Genomic DNA, 16,098 nt, shown 5'->3' on the forward strand with positions numbered 1-16,098 from the left:
TGAGGGCACTGTGTATGATGCCCAGATTGCCGCAGAGGCTGGCCCCTGAGCCTGGAGGTGGGAACAGCTCCCCCCACCACTGTGCAGCCCCAAAACGAAAACAACAAAAGTTAGAGCTGCTGTGCACGGGCTTTCCCTGTGGGATTTTGGGGTTCCGCTTTTTTTTTTTTAATTAGTGATTCACCGTGAGGTACTGTTACCTACTTACAAACGTTTATGTTTGCATTTCAGTCATACAGTGATCGGTTACGCATCCCTCCACCAGTGCCCATTCTCCACCACAAATGATCACAGTATCCCTCCCACCCTCCCACCTCCTCCCCCTCCCCACCCCGCCTCTGTGGCAGGGCATTCCCTTTTGTTGTCTCTTTCCTTTTGGGTATTGTGGTTTGCAATAGAGATATTGAGTGGCCGTGGTATTGAGTGTTCAGTCTATAGCCTATTTTCGGCAGCTCCCAACCCGAGAGCTTCTCCCAGCACCCTTTATTCGGTGTTCCTTTCTGTCTGAGCTGCCTTTTCCTCCAGCATGTGAGGGTGGCTTCCAAGCCATACGGCAAATCTCCTGGTCCTTATCTCTACTATTCTTGGGTCTCCTATTCTGTTACTTTATATTCCACAGATGAGTGCAATCTTTCTATGTCTGTTTTGGGGTTTCCACTTCTGACACTTCATGAGCCCCCAGGAACTGCCAAGGTTGCCTTCAGTAAATTAATAAGAAGCTGGAATAACCCCACCCCTTTTTACTCCAAGTTATAAACTCTTTGAAAACATTGTTTTATACCCGGGACAGGTATTTAAACAGAAGGGCTGAGTGAAGCAAACCAAGTGGCCCCTGAAAGGCTGGCATAAAGGTGTGAATTGACCTGAGATTGAAGCAGTGACAAGGACTGTTGGATTCTAAACTGCCCTCCCTATGGTCTGGATGGAAGCTGATTTGTCAGGACAGACAGGCGCAGCCCCTTCTAGAGACATCATGGGCCCCAGTGAGGTGTGACCGAGGGCTCTGATGGAAGGACAGGCCTGTCCAGGCCTGTGACATTGCCTGGAAAGAATGATCTTCCAGGGCTGGAGCGATATTCCAGCAGGTAGGGTGTTTGCCTTGCCTGTGGCTGACACGGGTTGGATCCCCGGCATCCCATAGGGTCCCCCAAGCACTGCCAGGAGTAACTCCTGGGTGTAGAGCCAGAAGTAACCCATGAGCACTGCCGAGTGTGCTCCCAAAATAAGAAAGAGCGATCTTCCTTTCAGCATCCCACAATGACCTTTTCTCAGAAACTGTCCCTGGAACGGTCCTGTCTTCCTGAGCCCTGAGGCTCGGCTCAGTATGCACGGAGGGTGCTGCCTAATATTTTCTTTGGCGCCTTGGTCAGCCTCGGAGAGAATCTAGCAGAGCAGAAACCGTCTGATTGGTTCTGGATCCTCAATGTGTAACCATGAACCAGACCGGCTGGGCAGGACAATCAAAACCTAAGCTGGCAGTGACTATGGAAAAAACAAGCCAGGCGGCGGGCAAGTCACTCAATGACTTTCACTTAGCGTGAGTTCTGGATGCTGGGGCCCTGAGCGTGGGCTGAGCCAGAACCGTGTGCTGCAACTCCAAGGCCAAAAGCAAGAAGGTGCTGGGGAGCCAGGAATGAAGCCAGGGGGAGCTGCTGCATGGCTGAGAGCATTGGATGCAACGCCCACAGTGCCCAGGATCCTGCTGGTTGTCTTTTTTTCTTTTTGGGTCACACCTGGCCATGCTCAGGGGTTACTTCCGGATCCTGCAGTCAGGAATTACTTCTGGGGATGCTGGGAATCGAACCTGGGTTGGCCACGTGCAAGGCAAATGCCCTACCCACTGTGCTATCACTGCAGCCCTCTGCTGGATGCCTTGAGTATCTTCACCTGCACCTTCTTTCCAATCGGCCACACTTCCTGGTCTTGCTAGGGGTCTGAACCCGGCTTGGTGGGACACAAGGCAAGACCCCACCTCCTGTACTGTCTTTCTGGCCCGCTAGAAACTCAAGCCTTGACTGATGCTTTTGCCTCAGACAAAACCCATTAAGCTTCTGCTTCTTCCTGGGGTTCGGTTGCTTTGACATTTTCATTTCAACCATTTGAGGTTAATTTACAGCAGTGTTCCGAGTTGGGCCTTGTCCCCTCTATAGGAAGGCCTCACTCCCATTAGCATTTGACAGGTTGTTTACAGAAAGAACAGTAGCTGGCAGGGTAATTATACTTGGCAGCAAGAATAGCATGCCGCCCCATTATTTTGGGGGGTTCAGTCCTGACCATACCACCAGTGTACAAGGGACCATATGCAGTGTGAGGGATGGAACCTAGGTCAACCACATACAAGGCAAGGACCTTAACCCTTGTACCATCTCTTTTTATTTTTGGTATTTGGGCCATATCCTGCGGTTCTCAGGACTTACTCTTGGCTGTGTGCTCAGGGATCAGTCCTGGTAGTTTGTGGAACCATGTGAGGTGCTAGGAATCAAACCTAATTAGCCACATGCAAGGCAAGTGCCCTCCCTGCTGTACTCCGGTTCTGGCCCCACACACTATCCTTACGCGCACCAGTAGCGCTCATGTAACCTTTGCTTTGCGTGTCCCAGCTCTGAGGGACACGCCTGGGTGAAGCCTGCAAACAACTCACAACCACAAAGGTTGCCCAGTGAAAACCCCGCTGGAATCTGGGGAGCGTCTTGTGAGTGGCCACCCACCCCCACGCCGATGACTGGGTGGCCGGTGGTGTCTCTTTCCAGGATCTGTTTGTGCAGCTAGCAGCGTGCACACGTGTAGGTGGAAATGGGACTTCTTGGGGGGCCCTCCCGTGGGTTCCCCAAATCTAGGACACGGGAATGTAAAAGTCACCGTGCTCAGGGGTTAGTGCTGGGAGGTCAGGGGGAACTCGAGAGAGAACGCTGCCTTTCCACCTCCAGGCGCCAGACGGACACCATTCACCGGAAGAGGCTAAATAGACTCTCTTTATTCTTCTGCTCAGCTCCGGAGAGCAAGAATCAGACCAGTTACCCCACCGGGCCGACCGGGTGGAGTGACAGATGGCGGCTCCACTCGTCACCCGCTTTACGCCTCTTCCTCTGCAAGACACAAGAGTTCAGAGTCGAGTTACTTCCTCCACTCTCCTGGGATCCTGAATGGGGGGGTGCTCGGGGCTTCCCCACCCCACCCGGGGCGGCGGGTGCTTCTTGTCACGTGGCTGGTGTAGCAGGGCCACTGGGGACCCTCCTGGACGCTTCTCCCTGCGCCAGCCTCGCCTCCACCCTGCCCTGATCCCCGGCAACCGGCTCGGGGAACCCTCAGGTTCCCGCCCCCCCAGGGCCACGCGGTCCCCGAGCCTACATCCACCCATCCACCCCCGTCCGAGAAACGGGCCACGCACCTTCCTCCTCCTCCTCCTCTTCCTCCTCCTCGTCGTCGTCCTCGTCGGAGCTGAAGGTGCCGTCGGGCAGGCTGTAGACGCGGATGACCTGCTTGTTGGGGTCCTTGAGGATGAGGTACTTGCCCTCATCCAGCTTCATGCAGATGTCGATGACGCAGCGCAGGATGCCCCAGGCGTTCTCCACGCTCAGGTTGATCTGGCTGGCGAACTCGTTGGGCTTGAACTGCTGCGTGCCCAGGATGACGTGGCGCGAGGAGTCCTTCACGTGGTAGCGGGACACGTACCTGGGTGCCGGGGAGGGCGGTGAGCGGGTGTGTGTGTGTGTGTGTGTGTGGGGGGGGGGGGGGGAGGTCCCATCCCCGCAGGCTTTCCCGGGGGGAGGGGGTGACACTCACCCCAGCTTGAGGTACTCGGAGCCGGCCAGCAGCGCGCAGCACGTCCACCGCGCCAGCTTGTAGCTGTTGTTCTTCAGCTCGGTGGCGATGACGGCGCCGCGCTGTGAGTCCAGCTTCTGGCGCCAGTCAACGCCGTTGCAGTGCTGGAGGGAGAAAGGGAGGTCAGGGGCGCGTAGGCGTGTGACAGCAGGATGCATCACTGGGGGCTAGGGAGGGCGCCAGGGGTCCTGGCACCTTCTCTCTGGAGAAGGCACTCCCCCGCAGGTGATCTCTGGGCAGACCCGGGCCTGAGGAGCGTGGGGCCCCCGGGGAGCACCGTGGGCTGCCAAGGAGGAGGGGAGGCAGAGGGCCGGGGGCCCAGCCTGCCCTGGAAAAGGATCCAGCACTCAGGACTGTGCTGAGCACTTCTGTGCTTCCTTTCAACACCAGCCCGCCCCAGGGCCCCCAAACCCACGCTGCTGGACAGTCTGCCCTGGACAACACCACGTGTGGGAGACGGGAAGTAACGGGGGGGAGGGGTGGTGGGTGGGGGGGGGGGGGGGTGTCTCCGGATGCAGTTGGGCGGGGAGGGCTGGGACTCCACGAGGCACAGAAGTCTTGGGGCCTGTTCCTGGCACCCAAGAACTCAGGGAAGACAGGACCCTAGGTAGGGTAACCCTCACCCCCTCGCCCCTGTGGAAGGGGCAGTGACTGCAGACCCTTCAGGTAGGGGCCTTTCCAGGTGGGATCCAGGCCCTGACCCAGGCCGCACGATGGCCTCACAAACCCAGGCACAGCAGAGGTCAGAGGACATAAGTGCAAGGAGGACGGGTGCCAGGGCTGGGTGAGACCTGGCTCTCAGAAAGATGGGGTGCAGTGACCCCTCCAACTCCGTACCAGCCTCCTGTGTGGCCCAGGGTCCACCTAGGCTCGGCTTTCCCTGAGGAGTCACCTCCAGAGAAAAGGAGCACTGGAGGGGGAGTCAGCCTGGTACACGCAGAGGAGAACCAGAAGCGAAGAGCAAGCGGGTGAAGCACACAGACAGCCCAGCCTGCAGGATCTCGCATGGCTGAGTTAGGGAGGGAGGGAGGGGAGAGGAGGGGAGCACAGGTCAGGGGCAGGCCTGACGGGAGGCGGGGGGCATCTGCACAAAAAAGTGTGGCTTTACCGGAAACCCAGCGCAAGCGACCATCTGCAGGGCCCTTGGGGGTCCCGGGCACCTACCCTGGAGTCCCACTCGTTGAGGGTCTTGATGTTGATGAAGGACACCTCCCCGTTGGCCCCGGTCATGACGCCGTCGTGCTCGCAGCGCACGATCAGGTCAATGTCGTCGCCCAGCTTCCACCTGCGATACCTGGGGGAGCAGAGAGACGCCCGTCAGCCGCCACCCCGGACTCCGGGCACGGTGGCCGGACGCCTGGGAGACAGCGCAGGCAGGCGGCGGTGGGGACGCACCGGTAGGCGACCGAAGCGATTTCGTTCTTGTCCATGTCATCCTCCACAAACGGGTTTGGGTTGGGGAAGTTGTACCTTTCCTTCCCCTGAAAAAGGACAAAGGACCAGCCTGTCACCAGATGCACAGCTCTGCTTCCCGCCGGGTTGCCAGCACCCCAGAAACACGAGCTACGCTTCTCGAACATCTCACGGTAGTGAGAAGCCACGGGCACCTCGCCTCCCGCCCTGGTGTGCCCCACTTAGTGTCACCCCTCCGGCAGAGGCCGACTCCCCACCCTGCCCCAGTCTGGGACCTGGCCTGCGAGGGCAGGAGTGAGATTCGGCTCACGACCCCGGCCCAGCTGCTTGTGTTTCTGTCAGGAGGAAGCGATCTTCACCTCTGTCTACGATGGACCCTTCCTGCACCCACTGTCACCCTCCAGACATGCTTGTGGTGCCACCTGGCTGGGTCCAAGCGGCAACACCCCCGCCTTACCATCCGCAAGCACTGCTGGGAGAAGTTGTGGTTGATGTAGGTGGCCTCCATGGCCAGGTTGCGGGGCGAGTTGAAGGAATTCCCTTCGTCCTGCGGGGGCTCGTTGGCCGTCTCACTGACGGTCAGGAGGTCTGCAAAAGGGGCAGCATGGTGGCACGTTAGCCACTGTTTCAGCGGATACCAGGGAGCTCCCCCAAAATGCCCAAGTCTCTCCTGCTTGTGTGTGTGTTTGGGTCACACCTGGCAATTACTCCTGGCTCTGTAAGGACCGTATGGGATGCTGTGGACTGAAGCTGGGTCGGACACACGCAAGGCAGACGCTGTCCCCGCTGCACTATCGCTCGGGCCCCCACGCCTCTTCCTTTAGATCTGACCACCCTGGCGAGAAAGCTGCCCTTCCCCATGTGGATTTTTAACTTTTTTTGTGTGTGTGCTTTTTGTGTCACACCTGCCGATGCACAGGGGTTCCCTGGCGGTGCTCACGGGACCATATGGGATGCTGCAAATCGAACCTGGGTCCTAGGTCGGCTACGTGCAAGGCAAACGCCCTACCTGCTGTGCTACTGCTCCAGCCACCCCCCCCCCCACCCCCGCCCCGGTGGATTTAAGACATGTTCCGTTCTGTTAGACTGGAAGGAAAAACCCCCAGACAAGAACCTCATGTTGTTCCGCTTTCACTGGTACTTTTGAGGGTGTGGGTGGGGCTGCTCACATGTTGTGATGGGGGGGGGGGCCGCGAAGGGGCTCCTTCCTAGTAACTGTGAGCCAGTGTGAGCACCCTCCAGCCCATGGGGCTGAAGATGACCTAGGCCAGCCCCTCACTGCTCAGCGGGACCCTGTGTGCCGAGGGTCGGAGCAGGGTCGGCAGCGTGCAAGGCCAGTCTCGCACATTCTCCACAGCTGCTCCTGTGCGTAAGGACACACCGAGGGAGACACCCGCCTGTTTCCCCTTCACCCACATGCCGAAGTGGAAAGGAAAACGGCAGGAAGAGGAAATCAAGGTTGGAGAGAGAAACAGAAGTTGCAACAGTCCAGGGAGCCCCCCGTGGGCCAGTGGGGGGCGCCACGGCTTCTCTCACCGAAGTCTGAGTTGTCCCGCTTGTCAAAGAAGAGCTTGGAGCCGACCCTCTGCACCACGATGTCCCACGAGTACACGGAGCGGGTGCAGCTCATCAGCGTGGCCAGGATGGCGTCCGTGGCGAACACGTTCCCCTGCGTCTTGGCCAGCTGCGAGACAGGAGAGGGTGAGGCCATTCGCCCCCACCCCGGGACCCGTTGCTCATAGTTCACCGGGCGGCCCCGGGGCGCACCTTGCGGATGACGGGGTCGTCCGTGGTGGTGACCGTGTGGAAGATGCGCTTAATGCTACGCAGCGGCTTCTCACTCCGCGTGGTGATGCGGTCGAAGGCCTTGTCGTAGTACTCCAGGGCCCCGCAGCACTCGCTGGGGCGGGTGGGAAAAAGGCGCATCACTGCCTCCTGCCGACGGGTCCCCCCACCCCCGGCTCCCAGCAGCGAGACAAAGTAGCAGGAGCCCAGTGGCCACCCCCCTCCCGAAGGCGCCCTATGGGCTGACTTCCGGTTCCCGTAGAAGTCATTTCCATGTGCCCTGAAGTGTTGGGGACAGTGTGGAAAGCCCTGCTGCTCCCAATCCAATGCTGTCCTCGGTCCCTTTCTGCAGGAGCGTCACCGAACTGAAGCTTCTGAGTCTCAGACTCAAGGAAGCCAAAGGAAACCGGAGATTTCCTATCAGCAAATTTCCTTTTGCTCTTTTCCCGCTTTAGACCACAGATGGTGGAACTAAATTCCCTTTGTGGCTGGCGGGGCTAGGCAGTCGGAGAAGTCTAACTTTGCTCCCAGCAGGCCACTGCTTTCTCTCTGGGCCTTGACTTTCTTTTGGCTTTTTGGGTCACACCCAGCGACACACAGGGTTACTCCTGGCTTTACACTCAGGAATTACTCCTGGAAGTGCTAAGCAGACCATATGGGATGCCGGGAATCGAACCTGGGTCCACTGCGTGCAAGGCAAACGCCCTACCCGCTGTGCTATCGCTCCAGCCCCTGGGCCAAGACTTTCTAACATGACTAAATCTTATGCTCAGTGTTCTGACCGAGAGGCCCCGGGTTCTTCTTGGAAACCCACGGGCTGTGGTAAGACCACGCCCCAGGTGGGCAGCCCTGCACGGGGCCGGGGCCACTCACATGTCCTGTGGCTCGGACACCTCCAGGTAGCGCATCTTCATCAGCTGCGGGAAGTCCATCTCCTCCTTCACCTCCCAGTCACTGCGGACTTCCACCGAAGAGTCCCGGGGTTTCTGGGGCGGAGAGAAAGAGGGCGGCGGTCACCCAGCGGAGGCAGAAAGTGGGTGGCAGCCACCCAGTGGAGGCAGAACCCGTGGGAAGAGCGGTCACTGGTGCCGGATGCTGCCTGAGTGCAGGTGGTTTCCAAGCCAGGCCCCGACTCTGAAGCAGCCCCACCCCCTCGCCCCCCGCCAGAGCCCCTCATTCTCTCAGCTGCTTCTCTGGGAGCTCAACTGAGCCCCCACAATGTGCCCTCCCTACAGCCACACCATCTCCTGCCAACAAGTCCCCGGTCACTGGGAGCAGAGGAGAGATCTCGGCCCAGACACTCCATGGGGTCCGCAGTTCCGCAGTCCGCCGGAGCAGAATGTAGCAGTGATCCCTGATCCCACACGGATGGGCACTCCCCTCCCTCCCACTTCAACCCTGCATGCCCTGAAGGCGGGACAAACGATCACAAGATGCCCGTGACTCCACACACAGGAAAAGTCTAGAACAGGCGAAGCCAGGGATAGAACAGATGACAGGGAGCCGAGGGTCAGGGGTGACGTGAAGCTCAGAGTCCGTGGTCACGGCCGTGTAATGCTGACCACACTTTAAATGGGCAAACTAGACAGTGAGCAAAGCATCCGCTCAGAAAACCAATCAGGAAAACCAACCCAGCAGAACCAAACCAATCCCCCGACAGACGCAGCTGGTACCTGTGACTTCTGGTCCCATTTCTGCCTCACGCCAAATTGCTTCTGGAATTTCTTCTGCAGCCGGATGCGCTCTCTGGAAAGGAAGAAAGCATGCATCCAGGGCAGACCTGAAGCCCGTGCCCAAAGCTGCCCCTTTTCTAATATCATCATCATCATCATCATAGTGGGCTTCTCTGAACAACGGAGAACAGGTGTTGGCACAAACCAACCAGATGGGTGGACCCTGGGCCCTGCTACTAGAAGCGGATTGTCACCCAGTACCGACCAGGCAGAGGCTGTACAGCAGCAATACTGAGCCTCTAGGAGCCGTAGAGCATCTTCCTTTTATTGGGGGATTGGGGTGGGGGGTTTTGGGCCTCAACCCTCCCCAGCAATGCTCAGGGAATTGGGGGTCATGGGAGAGATCACCTTGTCTGCCTGTTTCCTTTTAATGTGACTATCCACTGCTTCCTGCCCACACTGACTGCCAGCTACTGGCCACGGACAATGAACTGGGACCAAAGTTGCAGCCAAGGAGGCGCCCAGCTGCTCTTTGCCACGGCAGGAACCTCAGTGCCTTGTGCCCGGGACCGGTCCCCTCAGACTCAGTGGGTCTGGGCAGGGTTTGTTCGATGCCGCAGCCCCCCTCCCCAACTGGCACCCTCACTGACACAGAACTGGGCGGAGCCCCTGCTGCCCCCCACCTCACCTCTCCTTCTGCTTGGCGCTCTTCGGCAGGGTCTGCAGATTGAACTGCAACATATTGCGGCGGTCTTTGTCCCTACGGAGGTTCCTCTGGGGGTTGGGAGAAAAGCACCCAGGTTAGGGGCGGGGCGGGCTGCCGGAGCACCGGCGGTGCTTGGCAGGAAACTCTGGGGCGCGTTCAGGCTGCAGGGTCGAGAACGCACAATGAGCGGCACCACGTATGGGCTGTGAGTGGCGTGAGCACCGGGACACAGCACAGGGCCGTACACCCATCAGCCGTCCTGCTCACGTGAGCTGACCAGCTCTCGCCAGAGTCGCAGAGTTTGTCTCTTATTAGTCCGAGGCGGCTCAACTGGACCAGCTACTTCATAAAACCAGCACCCACGCAGCCATCAAAGGAGGTAACAGGGGGGCCGGAGTGACAGTACAGCGAGGAGGGTGTTTGCCCTGCATGCAACCGACCCGGGTTCGATCCCTGGCATCCCACTAGGCACCGCCAGGAGTAATTCTTGAGTGCAGAGCCAGGAGGAAACCCCGAGCATCGCTGGACGTCACCCCCACCTCCCAACATCAAAAAAAGAGGTAGCGGGGCTGAAGAGATAGCACAGCGGGTAGGGCATTTGCCTTGCACCCGGCCGACCGGAGTTCGATTCCCAGCATCCCATATGGTCCCCTGAGCACCGCCAGGAGTAATTCCTGAGTGCAGAGCCAGGAGGAACCCCTGTGCATCGCCAGGTGTGACCCAAAAAGCAAAAGCAAAAGCAAACGCAAAAGCAAAAAAAAAAAAAAAAAAAAAAAGAGGTAGCAGGCACAAATGTGCCATCTCACCCAGTGCAGACCTTCTCAGCCCGAGTGTGGGGCCCCAAACACTGGTCAGGAGGAACGGGGGCCATTTAAAGGCACCTCTGGAACCGGCAGCAAGTGACATGAGCTGCCAGGCCTCTGCAGGGGGCAACTGGGACTGACCTGGGCAAAGCGCATGCGGTTCCTCTGGTAGGCTGTCTTCTGGGTGCGTGCCGTGTCCACCAGCTGGAAGCTCGTCTCATCTTCCTCGTGGAAATAGGCGTACTGGCTCCCACCACCAAACTGAGATGAGTACTTATCTGGACAGAGGGGACAGCGGGTTGGAACAAGGACCACCCACGGATCACGCAAATGCACGCGGGGCTGATGTGTGTCTTAGAACCCTGAGCGCGGGCCCTGAGCTTCTAATATACAGGCAGACGGACCAACTCAGCCCAGACACTCAATCAGGGCTGGCGCTGACAAGCTCGCCTGGTGACTGAACCCAGCCAGGGCCTACCATGCCTCGTGGCCAGCACTGGGCGCCCTAGGCAGCCTGGCCCCTGGGACAGCTCACAGGCCTCTTTCTGAGCTCAGCCATGGCCAGTTTAACTTACGGCCCAACGACATCAACCGGAAGAAGGAAAGTTTCCTCCACAGTATCACTGTGGTCCTGTTGTTCATTGATTTGTTCATCGTTACTCGAGCGGACACCAGTAACGTCTCCATTGTGACACTTGTTACTGTTTTTGGCATACTGAATATACCAGGGGGAGCTTGCCAGACTCTGCCGTGTGGGCAGGATACTCTCGGCAGCTTGCTGGGCTCTCTGAGAGGGACGGAGGAATCAAACCCGGGTCAGTCGTGTGCAAAGCAAATGCCCTACCCGCTGTGCAATCGTTTCAGCCCACAGTATCAGATCTTAAAACCCAGAGTCTTAGGTTTGACTGGGGAGTCAGTCAATTCCCACGGATGGAGCATGGCGTGGGGGTGCCGTGTATGTTCAACGGGACCCCCTCGCAGTACAACTCTTCTTAAGGGCAGGGGGTAGGGCGTTTGCCTTGCACTCAGCTGACTCGGGTTCGACTCCCAGCATCTCATAGGGTCCCCCAAGCACCACCAGGAGCGATTCCTGAGTGTATGAACCAGGAGTAACCCCTGAGCATCATTGGGTGTGACCCAAAAAGCAAACCAAACAAAAAACCAAAGCCAAACCAAACAAAAACCACTCAGAAAGGGCTGGTGCAGGGCACGTGCTTTGAACACCGGGGCCCTGGCATTGCCCAGTGCTCTAAGCACCGCTGGCAACACTCTTGAACCTCGTCGTGGGAGTAGCCCGAGCACCACTGGGCACAGGCCCAAACCCCCAAAACAAAATCACCGGGGTCTGTGTCCACCATCCAGACTCTGTCCAATTAACCACATCAGTGGGTTCACGCCACTCCCCCCGCGCCACCCCAAGCTCCCCCACAGTAGTCTGAATGAGCGACAACCCCAGACTCAGGCTGCCCAGCTGGACGCAGGACACTTACTTGTGTACCTCTTGTCCTGGTAGGTGGCCCCCGTCCAGTCGGCCACCTGGAAGAGCAGGGAGGGAAGACAGTGTGCACGGGTGAGCCAGGAACGGTTCTGCGGGCCCAGCCATCCCAGAACGCAAGGCCGCGGCGGGAAGAGCAGCGCCAGCCCCCCAGTCATAGCTGGAAGGGCCCAGAGGCCGTCACCTCCCCCAGCTGGTGTCCCCAGAAGAAACACAGGACACGAGCGTAGGAGAGCGCAGGTGACAGGGGCTCCGAGCACAGCGGATGGCGAGTGACTCCCGAAGGGCACCACCTACCTTTCCCAGGCGGTCTCCTTTGCTGAAGGGCTGGTAGGGCATGTCCCGGAACTGCTCGGGGACCGCACAGGGGCCCCAGCCCGAGGGGTTGTCCTGGATCACGGGGGTCATGAACTTGGCCATCTTCTACAACCTTTGAAAGGGAAAGGAGTCAAGGGGCTGCTCAGGGAAAGGCATCGCCCGAGGGGAGTAAAGACGATCATGATCAAATCCCAAAAGCACCTCACAGAACAGGAGGCTTCCAAGTTGTGTGTAACTAATTCAGACTAACACTTACATCGCCCAGACCTCACCACCATCTCACTAACCAATTCATTGTTGTTGCATTTCACAAGTGATTTAGAGACTTGCCGAAAACATAGTAACCTTTTTGGCAAGTGCAATAACCATTCCCCCTCCTTAGAAACCTTTACTAAGGCACACAACACTTCACTTTCCTTGTCTCGGTCAGCTTATAAAATGAACAAGAGAGGCTGGAGCGATAGTACAGCGGGTAGATCATTTGCCTTGCACGGCCGACCTGGGTTCAATTCCCAGCATCCCATATGGTCCCCTGAGCACCGCCAGGAGTAATTCCTGAGTGCAAAGCCAGGAGTAACTCCTGTGCACTGCTGGGTATGACCCAAAAGAAAAAAAAAAAGAAAATAAACAAGATTCTCACCTCACTCATTTCAGGAGTACACTGCGAAAACCATAAAAATACTCATTGTAAAAGGCCCAGTTACCGCCAAGCTCTGCAGAAATACATTTAGCCTGGGCCGGAACAACAGCATAGCGGGTAGGATACTTGCCTTGGTGGACCTGGGGTTCAATCCCTGGCATCTCATACGGCCCCCTGAGCACTGCCAGGAGCAATTCCTGAGTGCAGAGCCAGGAAAAACTAACAGGTGTGGGAAAAAATACATTTACCCTGAACGAGTTGGTACTACATGTTATTTTCTGAAAATTGACTTTCCCTTTAGATTCTTCCAATTATCTGTAAAAATCCTTTGCAAAGAGCCGGTGGACAAATCAGTGGCCTGCCAGAAGCATCCGAGCTCACGCAAGTGGGTGCAGGGCCAGGGAAAATGGCTCTGTGACCAGGGGAGAACCACTGTCTGTTTTTTTGGGTCACATCCAGCGATGCTCAGGGTTATGCTCCTGGTTTTGCACTCGGGAATTACTCCTGGCGGTGCTTGGGGGACCATATGGGATGCCAGGGATTGAATCCGGGTCAGCTGTGTGCCAGGCAAATGCCCTACCTGCTGTGTTTTTGCTTCGGTCCAGAGAACCACTGTCTGGGCGGGGGGAGACCCAAGCTCCCTTCCTGGCCCATACACTCGACCCCTAACCTCACACCACGGGGCATGGCCCTTGAGTACTGAACCATCCAGGCCATTGCTGGGTAAGAGGCCCCCCCAAACATCAAATATTCTTCAACACACAAATGAAGCCTTATCCACAGAGCTTCCCATCCATCAACTCATCACCCGCTTCCAACCCTCCAGAAGCCAGGGTTGCCATCACCACCACTCTCCAGATACTGCCCAGAGCAGCAAGGCAGGGAGCCTGACCCAGGAGGGCAACACCCATCAGGGGCTCCTATCAAGAGCCTGCCCACTGGCATCTGCTGGAATCCTCAGAAAATGCTCCGGAGTTCCAGCAGAATACCCCCACTCCAGGATGAGTCCAGGAGTCTGCTTAGCATTGGAAACGGGGCTTAGCGAGGGGGGAGGGGGTCCCCACATTCCACAACAGCAGGTCACTTAACACCAAGGTATTCCCCCCTCCCCCCCCCTTATTTTATAAGTTCCCTCCCTCTTCTTGGGGTTTGGTCACCTCCAGCAATTGCTCAGGGCTTACTTGGGGCTGGGCTTTGAAGGACCAACATGCCAGGCAGTGGGGATGGGACCCAGGTGGGCCAGCCAACACCCCGACAGTCAAATCCTCAAGCCCGAAATTCGTAGCCCTGCCAAGCGGAGCAATGTGTCTACTAATTACTTATTTTTTTTTCTAAAAGAAAATCCGAGAGGGCTCGCAGTGTCACCTGCCACTATATCCACCATTCTTTCCATCATATTAGAGGGATCAGAAATTGCAGACCCTCCACCCCGCGTTACGCAGGGTGAGTTTCTCAACGCGCGGTTTAAGAAACCTCCGTCCATCAGGTTGGGAGGGCAGAGCCCCCTCGAGGCAGCTGTCCAGGGGGCGAGAGTCGGCAGGGCAGTGGCGGTCGAGGACACCGACCCATTCACTGTGGGGGTCATGCCGGGGCTGCTGAGCACGGGGAACGGGTGGGCAGCACGGGCCAGGGCGGGCGCTGGACTGGCCCCAGGCCAGGGTCTCGCGCGGACTCTGTGTCCACTACCAGGCCCGCCGTCCGCCCCGGCGGGAGGGATCGGAGGTCGAGTCCTGCAAACCATGAGCTGCTCAGAGCAAGGGTCGGGACCCGAGCAGCTTAGCAATACGTATCTCGGGGCCCCAGGGTGCCGCCGGCCGCTGCCCAACACCCGGGCTGCAGGGCGGTCTCCCGCCGCGCCCTGCGGAGGGGACAGCGCGGCCGGGAGGGGACGGGCCAGGTCTCTTCCGGGCAGCCCCCGGAGGCCGGGCTCCGTACGAACCGGCTCCGGAGGCCCGCGGGACCTTGCGGAACACGCCCGCTCACCTGTAGTGGCCACCGCGGGCCCGGATGGCGACAGATGGTCCCGGGCAAAGAGCGCGACACTCCACAGTAAGGCGACGAGCCGGGTAAGGGGGAGGAAAAAAAAAAAAGGAGCGGGCAGGGATGCGCGCGCATCGGCCGGCGCCGCAAAACGCGGCCGGCGCTGTCGTAAACCGCGCTCCTATTTCCCCTGGGTTGGGTGGCAGGACGCGCCAGCCGTAAAGCGAAGGCAGCGCCCGGAAGTGCGTCATTGCTCTGCGCGCCGTATTCTCCGGCGCCTCGGAGGAGTCCAGGCGCAGGCGGTCACGCTGACGTCACGGGCGTATCCGGCGTCGATCAGAGAAGGCTTCCGGGGTTAATGAGACGTGGCGACCCGCCGTACCCGGCCCCTCTGTTATCCCATAATGTCTCGCGGGACGCTCCGGGCCCCTCTGTATCCCACAATGCACCGCGGACGCTTCGGCCCCTCTGTATCCCACAATGCACCGCGGCCTCTTTTTTTAAAATTTCTCACGTGGTTGGCGGCTCCGCAAGGGGCGGGGTCGCGGGTTTTTTACCCTCTTGTCACCTCGTTTTTTTTACAATTTTGGAAACTGAGGACCCTAGGTGTCGTTTAGCGGGTGGCGCCAGGCTCCTCGGCGCACTTGCACAGTTCCAAACTTGATCGCCCGGCCAGGGTTTCAGAGCTCTGCCTTGCAGAATGGGCACTGCGGGTCCTGTGCCCCCCGGGTGGTTGTTATTCGTGGTGGGTGCCAAGCCAGAGCCCAGGGGTTCTGAATTTTAAGTAGCAATTGTGATTCGGAAGTGGTGACTCTGGAGGCACTTCCGTTCCCTGGGCAAGATTATTCTAGGACTCTCGGCCCACGGAGTTGTCTTGGGATCTTATTAGAAAAATTTAAACTATTGAAGGAATCTGAGAATTTGTTTTGGGAGGGGAGGATGAAGTGGGGGTGAGGGTGGTGGGGGGTGGAGATGATGTCGGTGGGCCCCACGGGTGACTTACGTGAAGTGGGGAGGAGAAAGACGGCCACTTTCTCCCCACCCACCTCTGCCACCTGGAACCCTGGGTAGGCTAGGACTGGTAAAGTCTGCAGTGAGCACCTGCTCGGCCTAAGCCCCACCAGCCCCACAAGGTGGCCGTCAAGCCACACCTGAAGTCCGCTTGATCTTCTCGGCTCGGGAGTTAATCCCCGCCACCCGATTGCTCGGGGGAGCCACGGACTCAAGCTGGGGCGAGAATTTGCTCTTTACAGGAAAGGAGAGACCAGTCCCAAGCCTTACCCGAGGTTTCTGGGGTTCTTGTCTCGCTCGCAGAAAAGAATTTCAGGAGTAGACGAGCAGTGAAGTAACAGGTTTTATTTGGAGGCTTTTGGAGAGGGAGAGAAAGGGATAAGCAGATAAGCGGGGGGAATGGACAGTAAGAGAGAGAGAGAGAGAGAGAGAGAGAGAGAGAGAGAGAGAGA

The 16,098-nt window shown here is 58.1% G+C and overlaps 1 protein-coding gene across 1 annotated transcript; it reads right to left on the reverse strand.

Annotated features, from left to right (window-relative positions):
- Nucleotides 1–2,959: 2,959 nt before the first annotated feature.
- EIF3D (eukaryotic translation initiation factor 3 subunit D) lies at nucleotides 2,960–14,739 on the reverse strand. The gene is made up of 15 exons (XM_056137502.1): nucleotides 14,639–14,739; nucleotides 11,995–12,127; nucleotides 11,693–11,738; nucleotides 10,344–10,480; nucleotides 9,382–9,467; nucleotides 8,694–8,766; nucleotides 7,894–8,006; nucleotides 7,003–7,135; nucleotides 6,772–6,919; nucleotides 5,693–5,823; nucleotides 5,218–5,303; nucleotides 4,987–5,116; nucleotides 3,784–3,926; nucleotides 3,389–3,672; nucleotides 2,960–3,086 (listed from the first exon to the last, which is right to left on the reverse strand). Exons 2-15 carry the CDS (start codon nucleotides 12,115–12,117, stop codon nucleotides 3,073–3,075), a joined length of 1,647 nt encoding a protein of 548 aa, XP_055993477.1. The 5' UTR covers nucleotides 12,118–12,127; nucleotides 14,639–14,739; the 3' UTR covers nucleotides 2,960–3,072.
- Between the last annotated feature and the right edge of the window lie 1,359 nt (nucleotides 14,740–16,098).

The sequence above is a fragment of the Sorex fumeus genome, unplaced genomic scaffold (genome assembly GCF_029834395.1).
Source record: "Sorex fumeus unplaced genomic scaffold, SorFum_2.1 ptg000125l, whole genome shotgun sequence".
Lineage (NCBI taxonomy): Eukaryota > Metazoa > Chordata > Mammalia > Eulipotyphla > Soricidae > Sorex > Sorex fumeus.

Coding starts and splice junctions, on each gene's coding strand:
- EIF3D (XM_056137502.1), bottom strand. CDS start 12,117: ATGGCCAAGTTCATGACCCCCGTGATCCAGGACAACCCCTCGGGCTGG. Junction 8,007..8,693: donor AATGGGACCAGAAGTCACAG/GTACCAGCTGCG, acceptor TCTCCGCCCCAG/AAACCCCGGGACTCTTCGGT. Junction 6,920..7,002: donor ACGACCCCGTCATCCGCAAG/GTGCGCCCCGGG, acceptor CCTGTCTCGCAG/CTGGCCAAGACGCAGGGGAA.